The 19,499-nt window shown below is 38.2% G+C and overlaps 1 protein-coding gene across 1 annotated transcript in view; it reads right to left on the minus strand.

Annotated features, from left to right (window-relative positions):
• Positions 1-11,406, minus strand: part of LOC132151888 (tumor protein p63-regulated gene 1-like protein) — a 28,527-nt gene extending 17,121 nt beyond the window's left edge. The window contains exons 1-4 of the mRNA XM_059560396.1: positions 11,210-11,406; positions 10,235-10,492; positions 8,657-8,748; positions 4,769-4,945 (exon numbers count right to left, since the gene is read on the minus strand). Coding sequence (XP_059416379.1) covers positions 4,769-4,945; positions 8,657-8,748; positions 10,235-10,486 — 521 coding nt within the window. The 5' untranslated portion in view covers positions 10,487-10,492; positions 11,210-11,406. The remainder of the gene's footprint in view (positions 1-4,768; positions 4,946-8,656; positions 8,749-10,234; positions 10,493-11,209) is intronic.
• Between the last annotated feature and the right edge of the window lie 8,093 nt (positions 11,407-19,499).

Below are 19,499 nucleotides of genomic sequence, written 5' to 3' on the forward strand. Positions count from 1 at the left end.
TCTGCATTTAACCCATCCAAAGTGCACACACACAGTAGTGAACACACACACACTGTGAACACACACACGGAGCAGTGGGCAGCCATTTATGCTGCGGCGCCCAGGGAACAGTTGGGGGGTTCGGTGCCTTGCTCAAGGGCACCTCAGTCGTGGTATTGCTGGCCCGAGACTCGAACTCACAGCCTTAGGGTTAGGAGTCAAACTCTCTAACCACTAAGCCACGACTTCCGAGATTGAGACAGCAGAAAGCACATCTTGTATGTTTTCTTTATTTTACAAAAACACAACATTTTGTTGATATTGTGAGTGTATACAAACAGTATACCCTGGACATTTTCAGATGCATTACTCTTATCTGTAGAGGCAAAAATAATTGAGTATTTTAAAGGGGGTTTACAATGGTGTTTCATGTATTCAGAGTTGTTCACAGTGTTAAAGAGATGGATTCTCAAGCTTAACATGGCCAAAGTTATAAAAAATAATTTAGAAGAATGACTGAGAATTTCTGTGCCGAAAATCTTACTTCCAGGTTGGTACAAGTTTCATCTGACCAGTGGTTCCCAACCTTTTTCAACTTGCGGCCCACACAACCAAACACATTTGTTTGCGCGACCCACTGCAAAAAAATTAACTGACCCCGCTATTGTTGGGTTAATAACTTAGTACTCAGAAACTAGATTGTTAACTGTATTCATTGAATGAACTAGGGTTGTGCGATATGGACAAAAAAAAAACCTATCGCGATCTCTTTGATAAATTTTGTGATTTCAATTTTAATCACAATTTTGACACACACAGATAAATAAAATATATAAAAATATATATAAATAAATAAATCCCGTGTCCAGGGACTTTTTTTCTTTTTTTGCCATGCATTGTTCATATAGCTCATTAATTGTAGCGGTGCCTCATGTGTTGAAATAGATTTGTTATACATTATACAGGTTCACACGTATACTCCGTCTGCAGTGCGTATACACTATGTGCGAGCGGTGCAGAAGCAGCAGCGAGAGCGCATTAATGTAACGCGACAGCACATTAAAATAATTTGCGAGCGCGAACCTCTCAGCTCACACACAGATTTCCTTTTTTTTTTTTTTTTTACAAAACCAGACGCGCATGCTCAGATACACGCTAGGAGCGCTGCATTCTGATTGGATCGGATAGCATACTGTGGGAGGTCAGGGCCGCGGAAAATGGTGCTATAAAGCGATTTACAAAGCGCGCACGCACAAATCGTGATTTTATGACAATTTCGATTAATCACACAGCCCTAGAATGACCTGGAGATGAACAGAGAATAACTTGGTCTGGCACCGCTCAGCAAAACGGGAAAACCAGATCCAGCCAGAGCTCAGCAGCGGGTAGACAGTCAGCAGAGCAAGCAGTCAGGAGGAAACATGTTGACAGCCGTTTATGCATGTTTGAATTTGTTGTTCTGTAGCATATGCACCAAAAATATCTAAGATAAATTGGTGGTTTATTCTTAAACCAATCAGCGAGCTCGAATAGTGGAAGCATAGTATCAGTTTAATGTTTATTTTTTTATTTAATTATATATATGAAATTGTGTTATTATGTTATGACTAAGACATTTTGACATATATGAACAATATTATTGTTTCTTTTAATAGTAATTGGCGGCCCACCTGCAATACCACCACAGGTTGAACACCACTGACGTAGACGATAGTGAACTCCTTATATGAACATTTCTCTTGGAAAAGCACGCCCGAGAACACGTTGACCAGAGGAGAGCGAGACCGCGCACATTAATGCGCTTCATTGGGAAATCGTCAGCAGGGCTGTATAGGATTTGTTCGAGAATGTCTCCAAATAACTGGATTTTTGTATGTGAAGGAAAGTTTACCGTGTTCAGCTTCCCAAAGAACCCAGCGTTACACGAACAGTGGATGCAGTTTGTTTTTCCGGGACAGCAACGGAGTGTATCAAGTGCCTTTGTGTGTTCTGGTCATTTCAGTGACGGATGTTTTATAAACAAGGCCCAAGTCGACATTGGATTTGCACATCGTTTGCTATTAAAACATGGAGCGGTCCCTGGGATAAAATACCCCATTCATGTAAGTACAATTGCATCTTTTGTTGGAAATCAGCACATAAGTGAATGTTAATGGAAACAACACGAAACATCAGTATTATAGCTCCGCCCATGGCAAGCCTCCAGGAGCTCTGCTTTTTCTGGAGAGAATCGGAAAGCTATATATTTCTTTTATAAATATGGTAAAATTAAAGACTTTTTGGATATATGAAGGATGCAGTACTACTCTATAGGTACGCAAAATTAACATGAGATTAGGTGATACTGTGTATGTTATGTACCCTTTAAGTTGTTTCCACTGTTATCAGAAAAAATAAATGCCAGTGATCGTATTGCTGCCTTTGTGTCATGCAGTAAGAGAGCTAGTACAGTGGCGAAAATACTTATTTGATCCCCTGCTTGATTGTAGGGATGGTGTTCTTGGAGTCATAGTTAGCATTTCTCTCCCTCCAATCACGATGAGTCGAGTTAATGCCAAAAAGCTAAATTTTTGTCTCATCTGATCACAGCACTTTCTCCCAAGCCTTCTCTGAACCATTTAGATGTTTTTTGGCAAACCTTAAATGGGCCAGTTTATGTGCTTTCTTGAGCAGGGGGACCTCATTTCAATCCATTGCGGCGTAGTGTGTTACTGATGTTTTGCTTGGTGACAGTGGTCCAAACAACTTTAGGATCATTAACAATCTCATCCCATGTAGTTTGGGGCTTATTTCTCACCTTTCTCATGATCATCCTTACCCCATGAGGCAAGATCTTGCACGGAGCTCCAGACCAAGGCAGATTGATGGTTATTTTGTATTTCTTCCATTTCCGAATAATCGCACCAACAGTTGTCTCCTTCTCACCAAGCTTCTTACTGATAGTCTTGTAGCCCATTCAAGTCTTGTGCAGATCTACAATCTTGTCTCTGATATCCTTTGAGAGCTCTTTGGTCTTGCCCATGGTGGTGGGAGAGGTTGGAATGGAATACACAGATTGCGTGGACAGGTGTCTTATACACCTAATGAGCTGATGCAAGGAGTAACTTCTTAGTGGCAGGACTAATCTGTGTTGCACATGGGTACATAACCAGCCTGTGGGAGCCAGAATTCTTGCTGGTTGGTAGGGTATCAAATGCTTATTTCATTTCTAACCTTTATATAATGTGTTTTTTCTGGATTTTTTGGTTGATATTCTGTCTCTCTCTGTTAAAATAAACATACTATAAAAATTACAGAACCTTAATTTCTTTGTTAGTGGGTAAACTTACAAAATCAGCAGGGGATCAAATAAATATTATCAAGAAGTGTTACAATCAGAGTGCAGATTAAAATGGTGACACTTCTCATTCAGCACCATCCTGAGATCTGCTCTCGTCCTCTTAGCACTTGCCCGCCTCTGCTCCCGACTCCTAAAGGAAGGAGGGCCCCGAGTAGACACACTACTCTTCTGATCCTGCCAATGATCCTAAGATCGAGATGGACCAGCCCCCTTTAGAGATTTTAGATGAAGACGGGACGGCAGGGAATAAATTTGTTGAAAGCGGCCGACTACGACTGAACTTCCCTGAACTTCTCAACCACCGCCTCAACGGAAATGCCAAAAATCCCAGAAGGTGAAAGCGAAGCATCAAGAAGAAAGGCTTTCTCCTTCCTCCTGATGTCCGCAAGATTTAAACACAAATGCCTCTCCATAGCCATCACTGCTGCCAGCGCACACCCAATGGAATCAGCAGTCTGTTAAGTCTGTGGTGCAGCTCAGTTCCTCAACTCCTCACAAAGACACATAAAGCATAGATCATAATTGTCTTCGGATGTCAGAAACCTAAAAAACGCTCACTTGCCTTGGTTTTCTGCATAAAGTGTTCATATGCTATTAGTGGAAGTGAAAGTGTATGTCCCATACTCTGAATTTGTACTCTGCTTTTAACCCACCCAAGTGCACACACATAGCAGTGAGTAATGAACAAAAACACACACCGTGAACACACACCCGGAGCACTGGGTATCCATTTTTGCTGTGGCGTCCGGAGAGCAGGTTCGGTGCCTTGCTCAAGAGTCTCACCTCAGTCATGGTATTGAGAGTGGAAGAGAGCGCTGGTCATTCACTCCACCGAGCTACAATATCTGCCGGTACCAAGACCTGCAACCTTTGGGTTACAAGTCAGACTCTGACCATTAGCCCAGGCCTAAATTTTTAAGACCGCCAAGAATTTAAGGTAACACTGGCTTTTTCCTTTGTTTACATATTGTGAATACAAACACAATGTCATTACTGAAGCAGAACACAAGTCTATCTCTCAAACTCAACAAGCCCTGCCAAGCTGTCATCTGTAAGAGCACATCTTTATGACCTGTATCTCTCTCCAGACCTTCCTCTTATCATGCAATTAAGCATGACATGCAAAAAGTGGGGAGGTTTTTGTAACTGATTTCCAAAACTGGCATTATGCCAGTCTGAAAGATGTTTCTCAGAAAAATATGTTCTGAGAGTCCTTGAATTTATGTGGCTGTTACACATGGCAAAAACAATCAGTGAAGTGTAGACAATTCTTTGTGTTTGTGTTTTTGGTTCTGTTGTTCAGAGTTGAGCATACAATGTGAATATCAGAGGCGTGTGTAAAAGATGAGGAAATACTGGCAAATTAAGACTTTTTTTGTTGCATTAGTGAGATGTGGCCTTTTCAACAATGAATGAAGTGATGCTGATGAGAGCAAGGGTGCTACTTACTTCAGGAGGGTATGTGGCGGAAAGCAGAAGGTACCATGGAAGATGCGGTCAATGAAGTTGAGTGATATCTTTTGAATCTGCTCACAGTTAAGCATGACAAAATCATATTTGCAGATGAGGAGGGTGTTCTCTGTGATGAGCACCAAACGCTCCTTCTCATTGTTCCAATGATCAATCCTACACAAACAGGAAAATGGAGAGAGTAGTAAAAATATGGATATTGTAAAGATGCACAATACTAAAATTCTGCCCAATGGCAGAGTCATAGTCTGTTGCCATAGTTTGAGTCCTGGCTTGCAGTCCTTTCCTGATTTTATTCCCCTCCTTCATTGTTTCCTGTCTCTAGTTAAATCTTATAAAAGCAAATAACAGATAAACAACCAACATTAGACTATTTATAAAACATAAATTGATTAAAAAAAATAAAATAAATTAAACTGATATTCAGTTGTCTTATATGCTACAAGTGAATCGCAAATGTAACATTATAATGTACAGCATAAAAAAATAATTTTAAGATTTGAGGATTAAAAATGTTATTAAATTATTCATATTTTTAAAGATTAACATAATCACATAACAGTAAAGGTAATCTAAATGTAATCTACATTTATATATCCCATATTGACGACAACTATAAACAAAACAAAACAAAAATCTCAACTGATACAGTATAATAAAGATATTGTGCATCGTTAATTACTCTGGTGTTGGATTATTTATGAATGCTATCTTAAGTGAAAGTGAAGTGACGTGACATTCAGCCAAGTATGGTGACCCATACTCAGAATTTGTGCTCTGCATTTAACCCATCCGAAATGCACACACACAGAGCAGTGAACACACACACACACACACTGTGAGCACACACCCGGAGCAGTGGGCAGCCATTTATGCTGCGGCGCCCGGGGAGCAGTTGGGGGTTCGATGCCTTGCTCAAGGGCACCTAAGTCGTGGTATTGAAGGTGGAGAGAGAACTGTACATGCACTCCCCCCACCCACAATTCCTGCCAGCCCGGGACTCGAACTCACAACCTTTCGATTGGGAGTCCGACTCTCTAACCATTAGGCCATGACTTAATTTTGTAAAGTAATTATTTAACGGTGCTGTATCAAATTTTTTATGGAATGACTCATGATTTCTGTCTGAACCATATGTTCTGAAATATCACCTGGTAGTTGAAGCGGATCAATTAAGAACCATATTAAACTTCATAAGCAGTTGTCAATTTGTCATACAAAAATTATTTTACTGCTGCTTTTGACTACTTTGACATCACTCAGATGACGTGCTGCTGCTCTCCTGCACAATAAATTATGTCTCAATAGTACAATGGTATGTTTGTGGTCTGGCAGGAGTTCCAGAGTGGCTAATATTGTTTACAGCATCTTTCATTAAAATACAGTTTAATTATTCGGAACATGTTAGCCTACTGGGCCTGACTGCAGACCTCTGCTGTGATGCATACAATACATCAATGTAACTACACTGGCCTATATTCCCACAAATCTATCACTCACAGTTCTTCCACAACTATGATCAAGCACAGTAGGATTCTAAAACAAGTTGTTGGACATACGTTAATTCACAGTTTGACGGATTAGTTTGGAACATGCAGACAAATGAATCTTGCCTCAGTATTGTTTCTATTCCATTTATTCTAAATGGCAACTTAGAGCAGGCTGATTTCAGGCCTTTTCTTGCAAAGCATGTTGATTCTCTTGCAAGGGACCCCCTGTCTAAAATGCTTAAATTAATGATTTGTAGTTAAATTGTCACATTGAAAGCAATTATTTAAATGTTATGTGGAAAATATTTACTTTGTACTAAATAGTGTATCAGTTTATCTTTAGTACAAAAGTAATTTTTTTATTAAAATAATTTAATGATGGACTATTTAAAGGCAGGGTAGGTAATAAATGTATAAACAACTTTCTTCCAAATTTGTTTAAACTTTCTATATATATCAATGCATAATTAAAATGTAAGTACTCTGATAAAAAGAGTATAAAAATCGAGTGACTCTAGACCGTTTAATCTGTATTAAACACAGCTCATTATTTCCATTTCGGGACGAAACATAGGATTGGCTTAGGCGACTGTCACTCTCTCGCAACCATGGCAACCACCCTTTTGCCACACATGACCTGCCCACTTGCGCGTGCACGTTTGATTTGAGGAATTCAACAGGCACGGATCCTAGGAATACCAAAACAATGGCAGAGAAACAGCAAGCAAAATTCACAGTACCAGCCTATGCAGTTAGTGAAGGCAAACCAGGCAAAAAAGGAAGACAGTAACAGTACAAGAAAAGGCAATGAACAAAAAGTCTTTGGATAAACAAAGAAATAAAACGCGAGTTAATATCGGCGTGGCTTTCCAGCGATGGCGAGAACTGAGGGAACTCAAGGGGCTGAAAAGTGACTCCTTGATGGCTTTATTTCTGCTGGACAGGTAAATCTTTCTTTTTGTATTTTGATCATACATATTTTTTTCATGAAGCATGTGTCATTAGCACACGTAGCTGCGTAATATAGCTAACATAACATTACTTAGCGAGCCGTAGTAGAGGCTTTGGAAGGAGCCCAGAAGGGAGGGGGTGGAGTGAATGGAAATAATGAGCTGTCTTTAAAACAGTCGTGAGAGGTCTACAGTCACTCGATTTTTATACTTTCTTTTTCAGAGTACTTACATTTTAATTATGTATTGATATATAAATAAAGTTTAAACAAATTTGGAAAAAAAGTTTTTTATACATTTTTTTTACCTACCCTGCCTTTAATATTATGTGTAAATATTAATCCAATTAGAAAATTGTCTTTAAAAACTCATGGATACAACAAAAGCAATCACTGTTTAATTTATAGGCAAAGTAAGAAGAGATAAACCTATTTCTTTCTTTATTTTTACAAAAATATACACAAATTTATATTTTCTCTCAATATTTTCACCAACCCCATTCTATGCATAGTGCATTTTATACATTTCAAAGACTATTCTATTGCAAACCAACCAATCAATCAATAGCTACCTGCATTGGCTGTGAATTCTATGTTGAGTTTTTGTGAGTTCTTCTGCGATTGGTGGTTAAGACTATTCTGAGAACCCACAAACTTTTGGGCCCCCCAGAGATCTGTTTTTTTAAGCAGTAACATACTAGCAGTAAGATTTTTCTAAGAAAATTCTACATTGATTTTAAATTATGCACATAATGTGAGGACACACACAGGGCAACACAATGCATTTAATGTTATATGAATGTTTGATAATGAACAAATGTGGCATATGAGAATAAGTAACTAACCTATATATCATGCCTTTCAGGTGTCTTTGTTTTGACAGCAAAAAAACATTTCCTACGTCTTCCATAAGAAATTTATAGCAGTAAAATGCACGAATTCCATTAACTTCCTTTTTTGTTTCAAGCCTAATCTCAAGCCACAGAACTGCTCAGGCATTGCTGGAAAAACGTGTGTGTCTGTGTGTGTGTGCACACGTGAGTACCAGTCCGGAACATGGGAACTATAATATATATTATTTATTATCATATAGCAAGGCCTTAAAACTGTTTCCTGTAAGCCTGCTCGAAGACAAATAGAAGTTGACATCTGCCAGCACATTTAGCAAAATGTCTTCTAGCAGCTCCATTCTGCTGCCTGTTTATTTAATTTTAATTATTTCCTGCACATTTCACTTATTTACAGAACAATGAATGAGATAATGGATTGTGTCCTGTAGTGAGTGCTTATTTGACAAAAGACCTGAGAGAGATTTGCTTACTCCATGTAAATGTTGCACATTTGCAGAACATTCTACAGACAGTTATTTTAAAAGTACTCTTAACTAAGAAAACAACAACAACAACATCAACAACAAAAAACACTTACTCGGCCATGAGCCAGACACTCTGGACAGCACCATCTTCTGTGGGATTTACCAGAGATTTAACATCGTCAATACCATGGCTCAATGTTCCAGGCTAAAATGTCAAACACAACAATCTTCATTAAGCATCTGTACATTTGGTATTGGTGGGGATAGACCCCTCTAGAGGGTGCTGTACAGCAAAATGCTAGATCATATATTTATTTAATAATAAAAATATTCCACAAACTAAACTTGGTCTGTGTTTCATAAACCTACTCTTGGTAACATTTGGCCCTTTACCAGTTAAACCATAAAACTACAAGTTACTTGTGGAGATTTTTTTTTTTCCATAATTATGTGAGTTGTGCTACACCTTCAAACAGACCAAAGTAGTTACTGGTTTAGAGACTGGTACTATTACCAACATAAATATTGTTTTGTGAACCTAGGCAATGCACAGCAAAGTTATACTTCGCAAACTATGTTGATTCATGTTTTATTATGGGGAAAATGTTCATGTTTTATTATCACACATGGTCACAGATGGTTTTTATGATTTACTTGCTCAGTATCTATATGAACAACAACAACAAAAATGATAGTGTAGCTAAAGTCAAAATGATTTGTAAAATTATATTTGTTAAACATCTTTTATGCTGAAGCCATATAACTGTTCACAGTTTTTTCAGTACCTCACTGGAGAAGTGGAGAATGTCACACTTCTTTCTTTCAGTGTCTGTATAGTAAAAATTCCTTTCAAAAAGGTATGTTTGACACTGACCAAATATTAGAATGTCATAATGTTCTTGCTCGTGTAAACATGGTTGTAGTGGTCCATATGAGAGAAGCTTTGAAAAAGATTAAAACCATAATAGTAAACCTATGTACTTTCAATTTAAATGTACATACAGTATTACAGATTGTCATGCATATTTAATTTTTTCCTTCATCGGTTAGTTTAACTGATCTGATTCTAACTATTAATTGACTATAGTTTTGTGCCACACCTAATTCTAACTATTAATTAGCTACAGTGTTGTGCAACACAAGAAACACAAAGCCAGAGATGCTTTTGATTACAATACAAGTAATAACGCATTGTATTGCTCAGTCATACAAATGCAATTGTATTGCAAGTGCAAACAATAGTTGCAAGTGTTGGTTGCAAATGCAAATGTATACAACAGTTTTATGGCATGGGTGATCCCATTTCACCACTTTCACAAAGCAAAATTTGGCCTTTGAGCTGGCCAACAAACACTATTTGCTAATCAAATGACCTCAGGTAGACTGAGGAAACAAAACACAGGAAAACAGGAAGACATATGTTTGACTTAGTATTGGCAGACAACAGACAGTAGTGGACAATTAAAGAGTATTATGACTGTCATTGTTTGCTTAATAGGTGATTAAGGATATTAATATTTACAAAAGGTGTTGTAAGCAGCACTATATTATACCACAGAGCAACCATGGTTTGTTTGCACCAACACACAAAAGAAATGTAGATAATGTGTCAGAAATGATTACTAACACAGTGGAACACCAATTTGGGGTCAACCCAGAAAACAACAAGACTTGAAAAAGAAAGACATTACCCTGAGGACAAAAAATCTCTTCAATTTAAACTGTTCCACAGATGATGTCCATCTAGCTTTGACTGCTGAAGTATGTGTAGAGATCGAGGGTGTGGTTTCCACTTTGGCTTCAGCAGGTGGTGTGCTAGGTTTGTCTATTTCTGTTTTTGTTTCACTAGGAGATTCTTGAGGATTGATTTCTGGTTCTGGAGACTTTTCAGTTTGCTGCTCCAAGTCCACAGACTTGAATGTCTCTTCATCTTTCTCTGACATAGTGACCTAAAAGATTATATTTAAAGTTATCAGTGAAATTATGCTGTCATTGAAAACACCCATAATGCATAAACAATAAATAAATAGAGGAAAAAAAAACCTGTCTGCACTAATCAGCAACATGAAACTGCAGTGAATCTTTTAAACAGCTTATTTTAAATGAATAAACGTGCGAAAAACGTAGTCCAACATACCAACAATTGATTCATATGAACCAATTCTTTATAATGAATCATAAAATTATTTGGTGAGCTTTGAATCTGAACCCAAATTAACCAAGAACTGTGCGATGCTGTCGTGCTGGCTGGGGAAAGTCGTTAAAATGTTAAGGTCAAGTTAACACAAAACTGTTTTACATTTATTTCGGATTTGTCAGCTATGGTCGGTTGCAGTGATCTTATCGTTTGGAAACAGGCTGCTGATGACAATAAATGGCATTAAAAGTTACATTTTTCGTCCACAATAGTACTAAAAGAATCGTTATTAGATGTCATAAAGGTTTTGGAATCAAACCCAGTAACGTAATTCTAACCAGTAGCCTAAGTTACAATTCTTATTCATATCCTGCAACAATAAAATATCATATATATATATATATATATATATATATATATATATATATATATATATATATATATATATATATATATATATATATATATAAAACTGATTTAGATGCTATAATAGTTAATACAAAATGTGGCCAGTAAATGCATATCTTACCGCTGGCTGCAAGAATTACGTTAAATCAACCTGCTATGATTTTACTAGACGCTTTTTTCTCGGCGTCAGGTGCACCAGTAACTTTCCTATTTCCTGCTTCCGTGTTATTCCGTGATTCGAACACAGGGACGTGACCACACAGCAACCAAGTATAGGTAGATTCTGGGTTGCCAGGTGTTCATAACAAAACCCGCTCAATTGCTACTCAAAACTAGCTCAATCACATTTAGGTAAAATCCCCAGGTAAAAATCACATTTTATTTTATTTGTTTATTTTAATCACACAATCGGTGAGGTAAAATAAACGTTTTTAAAGGGGTTCACCTGGTAAAATTAGCATTTTAGGGGCTCGATATAACGTTATTGGGGTCGCTTAAACCAGCGGTCATGAAAAACATCCCGCCACAACAGTGTCCAATTTGGTAACACTGGGTTGATTCCCCATTCGACTGCATCAAGCACGTAGAAGAGTCCGCAATTTTTAACGGTCATTTTGACGTCAATCACTATATAAGAATCAATGAAGATTCGAAGCCATTGGTTGTGAAAACTTTCGGTATTTACATTTCCGAGGAAATTTTATCACTTTTCACAGGTGAGAATGTGTTGGTTTGTGTTTTTAAATGTATTAACCTGTTTTCTATACAGTCTATGGTATTAACTCACGTCACGTAGACCCTTCGAATATGGCGGACCGGACAGTTTTAGAGAATGGCGGCAATGCATTCTGGGAATTTAGGTCACAGGAGCTACAGAGGAGACTGGATGATATAATGAATGTAGACGTTTGATATTATTTAATGTTTATATTATTCTACTTAAGATCGCGTCGGAGTGGTCAAGGCTCACTTTACATCATTTGCCACAGCGTTAGAAAGCTGAATAAATAAAATAAATAAATGGTATTTTCTGCTGACATTGATAAGGAGTATCCATGTCTGCAGCAAATACCTCTGCTTTTGATTAACCCTATGTTGATACAGTAAGCATTTATCATTCCAACGCAATCTTAAGTTGAATCATATAAACACTAAATCATATAAAATGTCTATATTCACCACAGAACTTGTATGAAAGTTAAACTGAAACTTGGTGTCTTAATAATTGATCTCTGTAGATTTATTATATACAGTGGTTTGCATTAAACTGTAAGCCCTCACACTGCAAATAGAAGAAAATCATAAATGGAAAGTTATCTTGTGGCAGCTCATTGATACCCAGCCACTTGTTTGTACACATACAATTTTATTCAAAATTTTATTTTGATCGCTTGCATCGTTGTTCGCATCTCTAATAGTAAGAAATCTTCAACTTGGTTCAAGTCAAGATATTTATTTGCATAGCATCCACAACACACAGTTTAAAAGCAGCTTCTAGGAAGTTCTGTTACTTCTATGGCTTAATTCTTTTACACTGAGCAGTTTTACTGGGCAATATGATGATACTGTATATAACAAAGATAAATGATCCACTTTTTGAGATCTAGCTATGTATTCCCCCCTTTAAAAATAGCCATGGTTTTGCTACTCTAATCAAAGTGTTTTAGCAGTTAGCCTATATCAGTACCACTGTGTAGTGAAGGAGACTGAATAATGACTATTTGCAGCCTCTCAGACAGAGCAATTTTTTTATTTAAAGAGATTTACACATTAGTTCATTTTATTCTAAGTGTATGTAAGATGGTTTTCAAAAAATATTAATAGTAAATGGTCAGCTTTTTCTGTGGTGACTTGTGTGTGTTCACACTGTGTGCTCCTGAGCATGACCTAAAACATGGCGGAATCCAACGTGGCGACGTAGATTCCCATTCTCTGTAGCGGCCCGTAACAGTCGCTAATGAGGCATCTACATTTACATATCTATGCCTCGTGTGTCATGCTTTTTATACATACTGGCCACAGATACAACAGTTTACTCCTGTTTTTTTCCTGCCAAAAACACCAATTCAAGCAGACAATCGAAGCTCTCAAATATTCAGACAGACAGTTATTTGATTGGGATGTTTGGGGTTTGCTTTCTCGAGCATTAGAGACTTCTACAGTGCATCAAAAGGCTTCACCATCCAGGTGTAATTTTCCTTTTCTGCTAATCTCTTTTCACACGACATGCTTTGAGGCCACATGCCACTCTTTAACTGGCCTGTTAGAGAAATATATTCAGCCTGCTGAATGAGAATGTAATTTTTTTTAAAGAAAGAGAAATCTGCACAGTAACAATTCCCTTTCAAAAAATATTAACTGCTTGCATGTGAGAGAGACACTTTGTAATGTGGTTTCGCACCCCTGCTTGATACAATAAAATTCTATTTTCAGATGCATAGTCTATATACTCTCACAGAGCAGCTTTTGCATGCAGCTCAAGTCCAAATTGCTTTGTCAAAAACTCTTATTAAATTGCATTCTAAATATTGTGTCAGCAGAACTCTAATATAGGCTTGTAGAACCTGAATCCGGCTTTCTAGGAAGAAAACTGACAGAGCATTCCTACAATAACATTTACTAGCACTTTTGGGGAAAAGAAGATCCCCTTCAGGCCAATATGACCAGTTCACAGCATAGACAAATGAGGTTGTGGATTTTCAGAGCAGAAAACAAGCCCTTGCTCGTTCAGCTCTTGTACCTGTCCAAAAAATACATTTGCATGATCACATGTCGCCTATATGTGTGCCCATGTGTGTTTTATGTTGTGTTCACTGTGCATAAGTGCTGTTTTGACAATAACAAACCTCAGGAAGTGCCATGTGTTCAAATGTTTGCTCAAATGCCTTGTTGCACAGTGAGGGCATGTAGCAATCTTCTGTCTTCCTGGTGAGGCTGTAATTCAATTATACAACTGCATTAATCTTTGTTGGGCCAAATGCCAGTGAAGCTTAAATGAAGTTCAAGACTGTGTGCCTGTAGTACAACCTTAAATGCCCCATGGTGTCCACAGCTGTGTTTACGGAGCAAGAATGAGCTGAGCTCACTGTGTATTCATGGCCATGCATGAGTATGATGATAATGCACAGTGTTTGCATTTGTGTAACTGTATATATTGATTAAAATGATGATTATAAGCTTGTGTGCGTGTGTTCCAGGTTTCTGAGGCAGAGTGACCATTGCCACCGGTTATGTTGTGCAGGAGTGTAACGACATAGTCACAAGGCCTCATTATCTTTGCAGTTGATCACTTAGCTGGATGACATCCATCTGTAACATCACGCACAATGCAGTAATCAGTTCCTCTTTGACCGTACATGTCACATTTTTTTCTCTCTGATCCAGCTCTACCTGTAAACCCTGCTCTGCCTGTTCTTAGGATTTAGGAGGTGCTGTTTTGTTTCAGACGTCTTCATGGGTTTACAACTGAAAGTACATTTCAACATGATTCAGCATCAACTGCTTCCACAGGACAGGGTGCTTAGTTTTATTTATATAGCACCTTTAAAATAAAATAAAAACCTGAGCTGGATAATGGCACTTTACAGCAACTGACTTGAACTCAATAATATTACTTTCTGAATTGAACTTATTTAATAATTGATTAACTCTGCAACACTGACACAGTTATTGAACTTTTACCAACAGTGACATCATGAGCTGAAAAATTACTTAACTTTTATAGAGCAGTTTTACAGTACTGAAATTACACTGTTCCACAAATAATAAGATAATACATAAAAATAAGTGCAGCCTTCCTTTGGGGGAAAAAAAAGTCCATTGTTGTGGATGTTCATATTTGCTGCAGTAAATTGCAGAAAGATTTGTGAAAACAAAACAAATAATGTGTCACTGAGAAACTTGCTCAAATGTCAGCCAGAAAATGAACACGGTCAAACATTACAGAAATCTCCACTTTGTTCATGTTTGCTCTACAACATAAAATACAAATTAGTGTCTGCAAGAGACATTTCCTCCACGGAGAGCAAAAGACATCTGTTAGAACATAAAAACATAAACTGTTGTGACCCACAGAAGGGCTTTACATTTATTTCCTCTTACTATATAGTGGACAAATGGCAAGAAAATTAAAATACTTCCTCATGGCCAAATGCAGAAACATCCTCCTGAGCCATCCCTCTAACTGAGCAGTTTATTCTTTAGAGAGTGGACCCTGGGTGTGCACATCTCAGACCTGATTCCCATGAACAGGCGCTGAATCACCTCAAAAGTATATTTCATCTCTTTTGGATAGTTAAGGTTCAGCATGTACAGCAGGCCCATCAGGTTCACAAAAGCATTGGGTACATCACCAAGATGACGCATGGCAATCTTTTCCTCAATGACAATGGCAACATCGTTGTAGGAAACTGGAAGGGGTTCTTTCACATCTTCAACGGCCAAAGGATTCCAATCACCATTCCTTTGATGAAGTCCTCCCCAGGATCTGCTGGCTTCATGCAAAAACAAACAAAATACAAAAAGTTGCCTGTGCTTTAGACATGTTTTGCTATATAGTGTATACACACAGAGGATGTCTAAAATGATGTGTAACCATGCCAATTGTGAACTAGTTTTTGTATCATTAAACAATATTTTGCTGCTTACCTCACATCTCTTCATCAATGTAGAAGGATTTTCCTTCATGTACCATGGCAGTCCCTGCAAAGCTGCTGCTCTCTTCCTTTGGTTTGATGCCTGCAAAAACACAATATGTGAATTCAGTTGATATCAGAACTCTGTCAACCCTCAAATGACGGAAACTTTCAGTTCAAAGAGGTAACTTGAACTCTGGCCTTCTCTCCATCTCCATGGATACAGAGTGTAATGGCACAGATATCACTACACAATCACCTATCACTATGCGTTTCCGCGAACCGGTTCTTTCGGACGGTTCGATTCATTTAACCGGTTGAAAAAAACCGGTTCACCGGTTCTTTTACGCTCGACGTAATGACGTCATTGACGATGACGTAATGACGTCAAGTCTATCAAACATTCAAATATATAAAGTCAGTAATCATAACTTTAGTCAGTTAAAAACCTCATAATCATGAAAAGTTTACAATTAAGTTTTGCAACAACGCACCCAAATACAGTAACAGCAATAATGTGAATACGAGGATTTAAGTCTTGAAGATATGAAGTAAATAAATTAGGTGTCATCAGCGCAGAAACCATGATCCGATTAATATACATAATCCATTGCGATGTATTTGTTATTAAATGAATTTACGTTTCTGAAGTGAAGTGAAGTGAACGGATTATTATTTTTTTTAATGAGTTTCCGCGCGTTTTTCACGTTGAAGTTGTTGTAACTCTTCTTGCTTTGTTGTAATGGGCAATGAGTTCTCTCAGTCTCAGCTTAACAACAATAGTCCCTCTGACTAAAAGCCCAAATAATTTTTAACAGTGTAGGCTATAAATTAACATTAATCAAGATTAATTAATTATTTAAAATGATTGCAAAGAATCATTGCATTATAACTTAAGTGGACTCATTTGTTTAGGATAAATAGGAATTCATTCAAATATTACACATCTGAACTAAACCTCCTTTTAAGGCATAAAAAAGAACCATCTGTTACTATTTATGCCACTAAAGAACAGAAAACCCTTACATACCTTTTCTCTCTCATCATTGCATAGAGACTGAAAACATGAATGGTGAATAGCACTCAAACTTCATGTTATTTATTATTATTTTTATTATCTTCTAGGGTGGAGCTGACCTCTAGTCAAAACCCCTGTTATTCCAGCATTCATCAAAGACAAATACTTAAAGAAAACTGCAACTGGTCTCAATTCTAAAACGCATTAAAATAATTAAACAGGAAGCAGATCTGAGCGCCGTTCCTGCATTGAGCACAGGGTGGCAGTGTTCTCACAATTTTGATTCGTATGGCATATCACGAACACTGAAGAGAGAGCGCTCGAGCTGACTCTGAGACATACAGAGCTGCTGCTAATACACTGTTGACTCTCATTGACCTGAATGGATCAGTTCTCCGCTGAGCTGATCTTTTCTGATTACTAATAGAAGTTTGGAATGGACTCTGCTGTCGGGGACATGGGTCAAAAAAAGTCTATCCATGAAGCACATGTCTTTACATTCCTAATGAAAATCTCTCATGATGATTAATCTCTGCCCTTAAAATTATCTGATGATGAAAATAAGCATTGGTGAGGCAGAAAAAAATCATCCTCCAAACGCTGATCTGATATGAACTCAAAACTGATTTAATATAATATAAAAGCCTGGTTTAGAGGAAACAGCTTCTGTCCCGGATGTCAACAAGAAAATAAAGCTGTGTTGCATGGCGCATCTGATTTGTTCGAACAATATCATTGCTGTAACCCTGGCCTGTTTCGAGGTCAGCGCTGGGTGATGGAGTGACATTTTGACCCTTTTCAAGAAGTCCAAAAACTTTGATCGGATCTCCTCTAATTAATCTAAAGGTTTTGCATGTCTGCCTCATTTCAATTCGGCTGCCTCCTTATTGCACTGACCCACATACTATCTCTGCACATGACCTTTTTTGGCCTGATGTAAACAAACAAACAAACAATAAAAAAATCCCTCTTGCTAGTCATGTGCTGCAAACCGATGGGTTTTGAGGTGCAGAGTAATTAATGGCCGAGTTTACAGGGAAGTTTCTTTTATAAACCACTTCTCGTTTATTCAAGGGTGATCTGCTGTGAGATGTTTATTTATTATGTAGTATGGTTATCTGAGTACTGACCCTCTTTCTAGGTCCAGATAGTCTCATACACCTCTGCACTTGTCTTGCTGTTAAACTCTGTTGATGTGTGCACACAGCCGGCGGCGATGGCAAACTACAAACATACCTGCACCTGCTCTTCGCGGTGCACATGAACGACATGCAAATAACCAGGTTTCTCCATGCACGCTTCATCTGAGGTGATCTGTGCGTAAATAATGGTGAAAAGAACAATGTTCTCCTTTTATTAAAGTCAAACATTCATTTCCCCAAAACATGAGGAATCCGTAACAGACACAATACGTTTAGAATAGTTCCAAATGGGAAATGTAATTGCTCAGCAGTCCAAGAATTTCTCCAAATAGTTGGAATAAGGCTAACTCTGTGGCATTCTGGAGTTAATGGCAGATGCTTGTTTATTTTTTAAGTAGTGCCTATGGATTACAGTAAATTTTCAGCCTGGTTGCCCACTTGCATTCCGCTCCACTGGGCCTGGGCTTCATAATGTGTTTGGAGAGCTGGAGTATGTAACTGAGGGGTTGCAGTGTGCTGGATGACTGGATGGGCTTCACTGTATAACAAAGTGATCCTCTCACCTATGATAGACTATATGTTTCTGACAGTGTGGTGCAACTGCATTTTGGGCCAGATTTTCTCCTGCTTCATCCTTAATCAGTCAGCTAAAAACCTGGACGAGACAGCAAATATTTTGAGAGCATCTCCTTCTAAAGCAAAGTGAAAGTACAACACCTCAGCAGTAAAAGTGCAGAGAGGGTGATGAAACAGGGGTCCACTTAGAACTGAGGGTTTAACAAATCCTTACACGTCCCTCGATCATCAAAGACAATCCAAGCGGCTCTCCCCTCACACGCACATGCACACGAGCTGTGCTCTGACATGGCCTCTCATCCCCGCAGTAGGGCATTAAAGTTTGAAACTGGATTAAAAGCTAACTCGACTGGCTGGTAAATTGAAAATCTCGACTCTGTATGTTCGCCTGATACATTTGGCTGATGTCTCATACAGAAACTTTGCATCTGCGGTTGCCCATTTATGAGGAGTGTGCGTTAGGCTCTAAAAATATCCTTCCAGTGACCTACTTTTCCTTTAGGATTTGGGTGCATTGTTTGCTTGAATTGAACAGAAAGGCGAGAAAATCTTCAAAATTGTTCAGAGCATTTATTTGGGAAATCAGATTGTGTAGCTTAAACTTGTTTTGCTCGTAGAATCACAGAAGGCAGGATGGTTTTGTGACAGGTGTAAGGAGGGTCTCAGCAAACTAGGGTGGTGTTTGTTGACTGATGTTGTGTTTCCACATCTTTTTGCCCTCTGGGACCTGATGCACGGTGAGACACGGAGCAGGGCAGCAGTAAAAGGGAAGTCGGAGATATAGGCACTGAGGAGATTGCTCGGACATGCTTGTCGGATTCTGTTCTGACCGATGAGGTTACCACGGGTGATGAAAAATGACATTTCTTGCAGTTTCCTCCGTACTCCTCAATCTTTCTTAGTCCAGTTGTTAATAAATGCAACCTGTCAACCTGAGTGACTTGGACACGTCCAGGATTTGGAGATGAGAAAGAACACCAAGAATTTAGCAATAAACGTAACACCAGATTTGAAATGATTCAAGCATGAAATGAGATTCTT

Source organism: Carassius carassius, chromosome 10 (genome assembly GCF_963082965.1).
Source record: "Carassius carassius chromosome 10, fCarCar2.1, whole genome shotgun sequence".
In the NCBI taxonomy this organism is placed as follows: domain Eukaryota; kingdom Metazoa; phylum Chordata; class Actinopteri; order Cypriniformes; family Cyprinidae; genus Carassius; species Carassius carassius.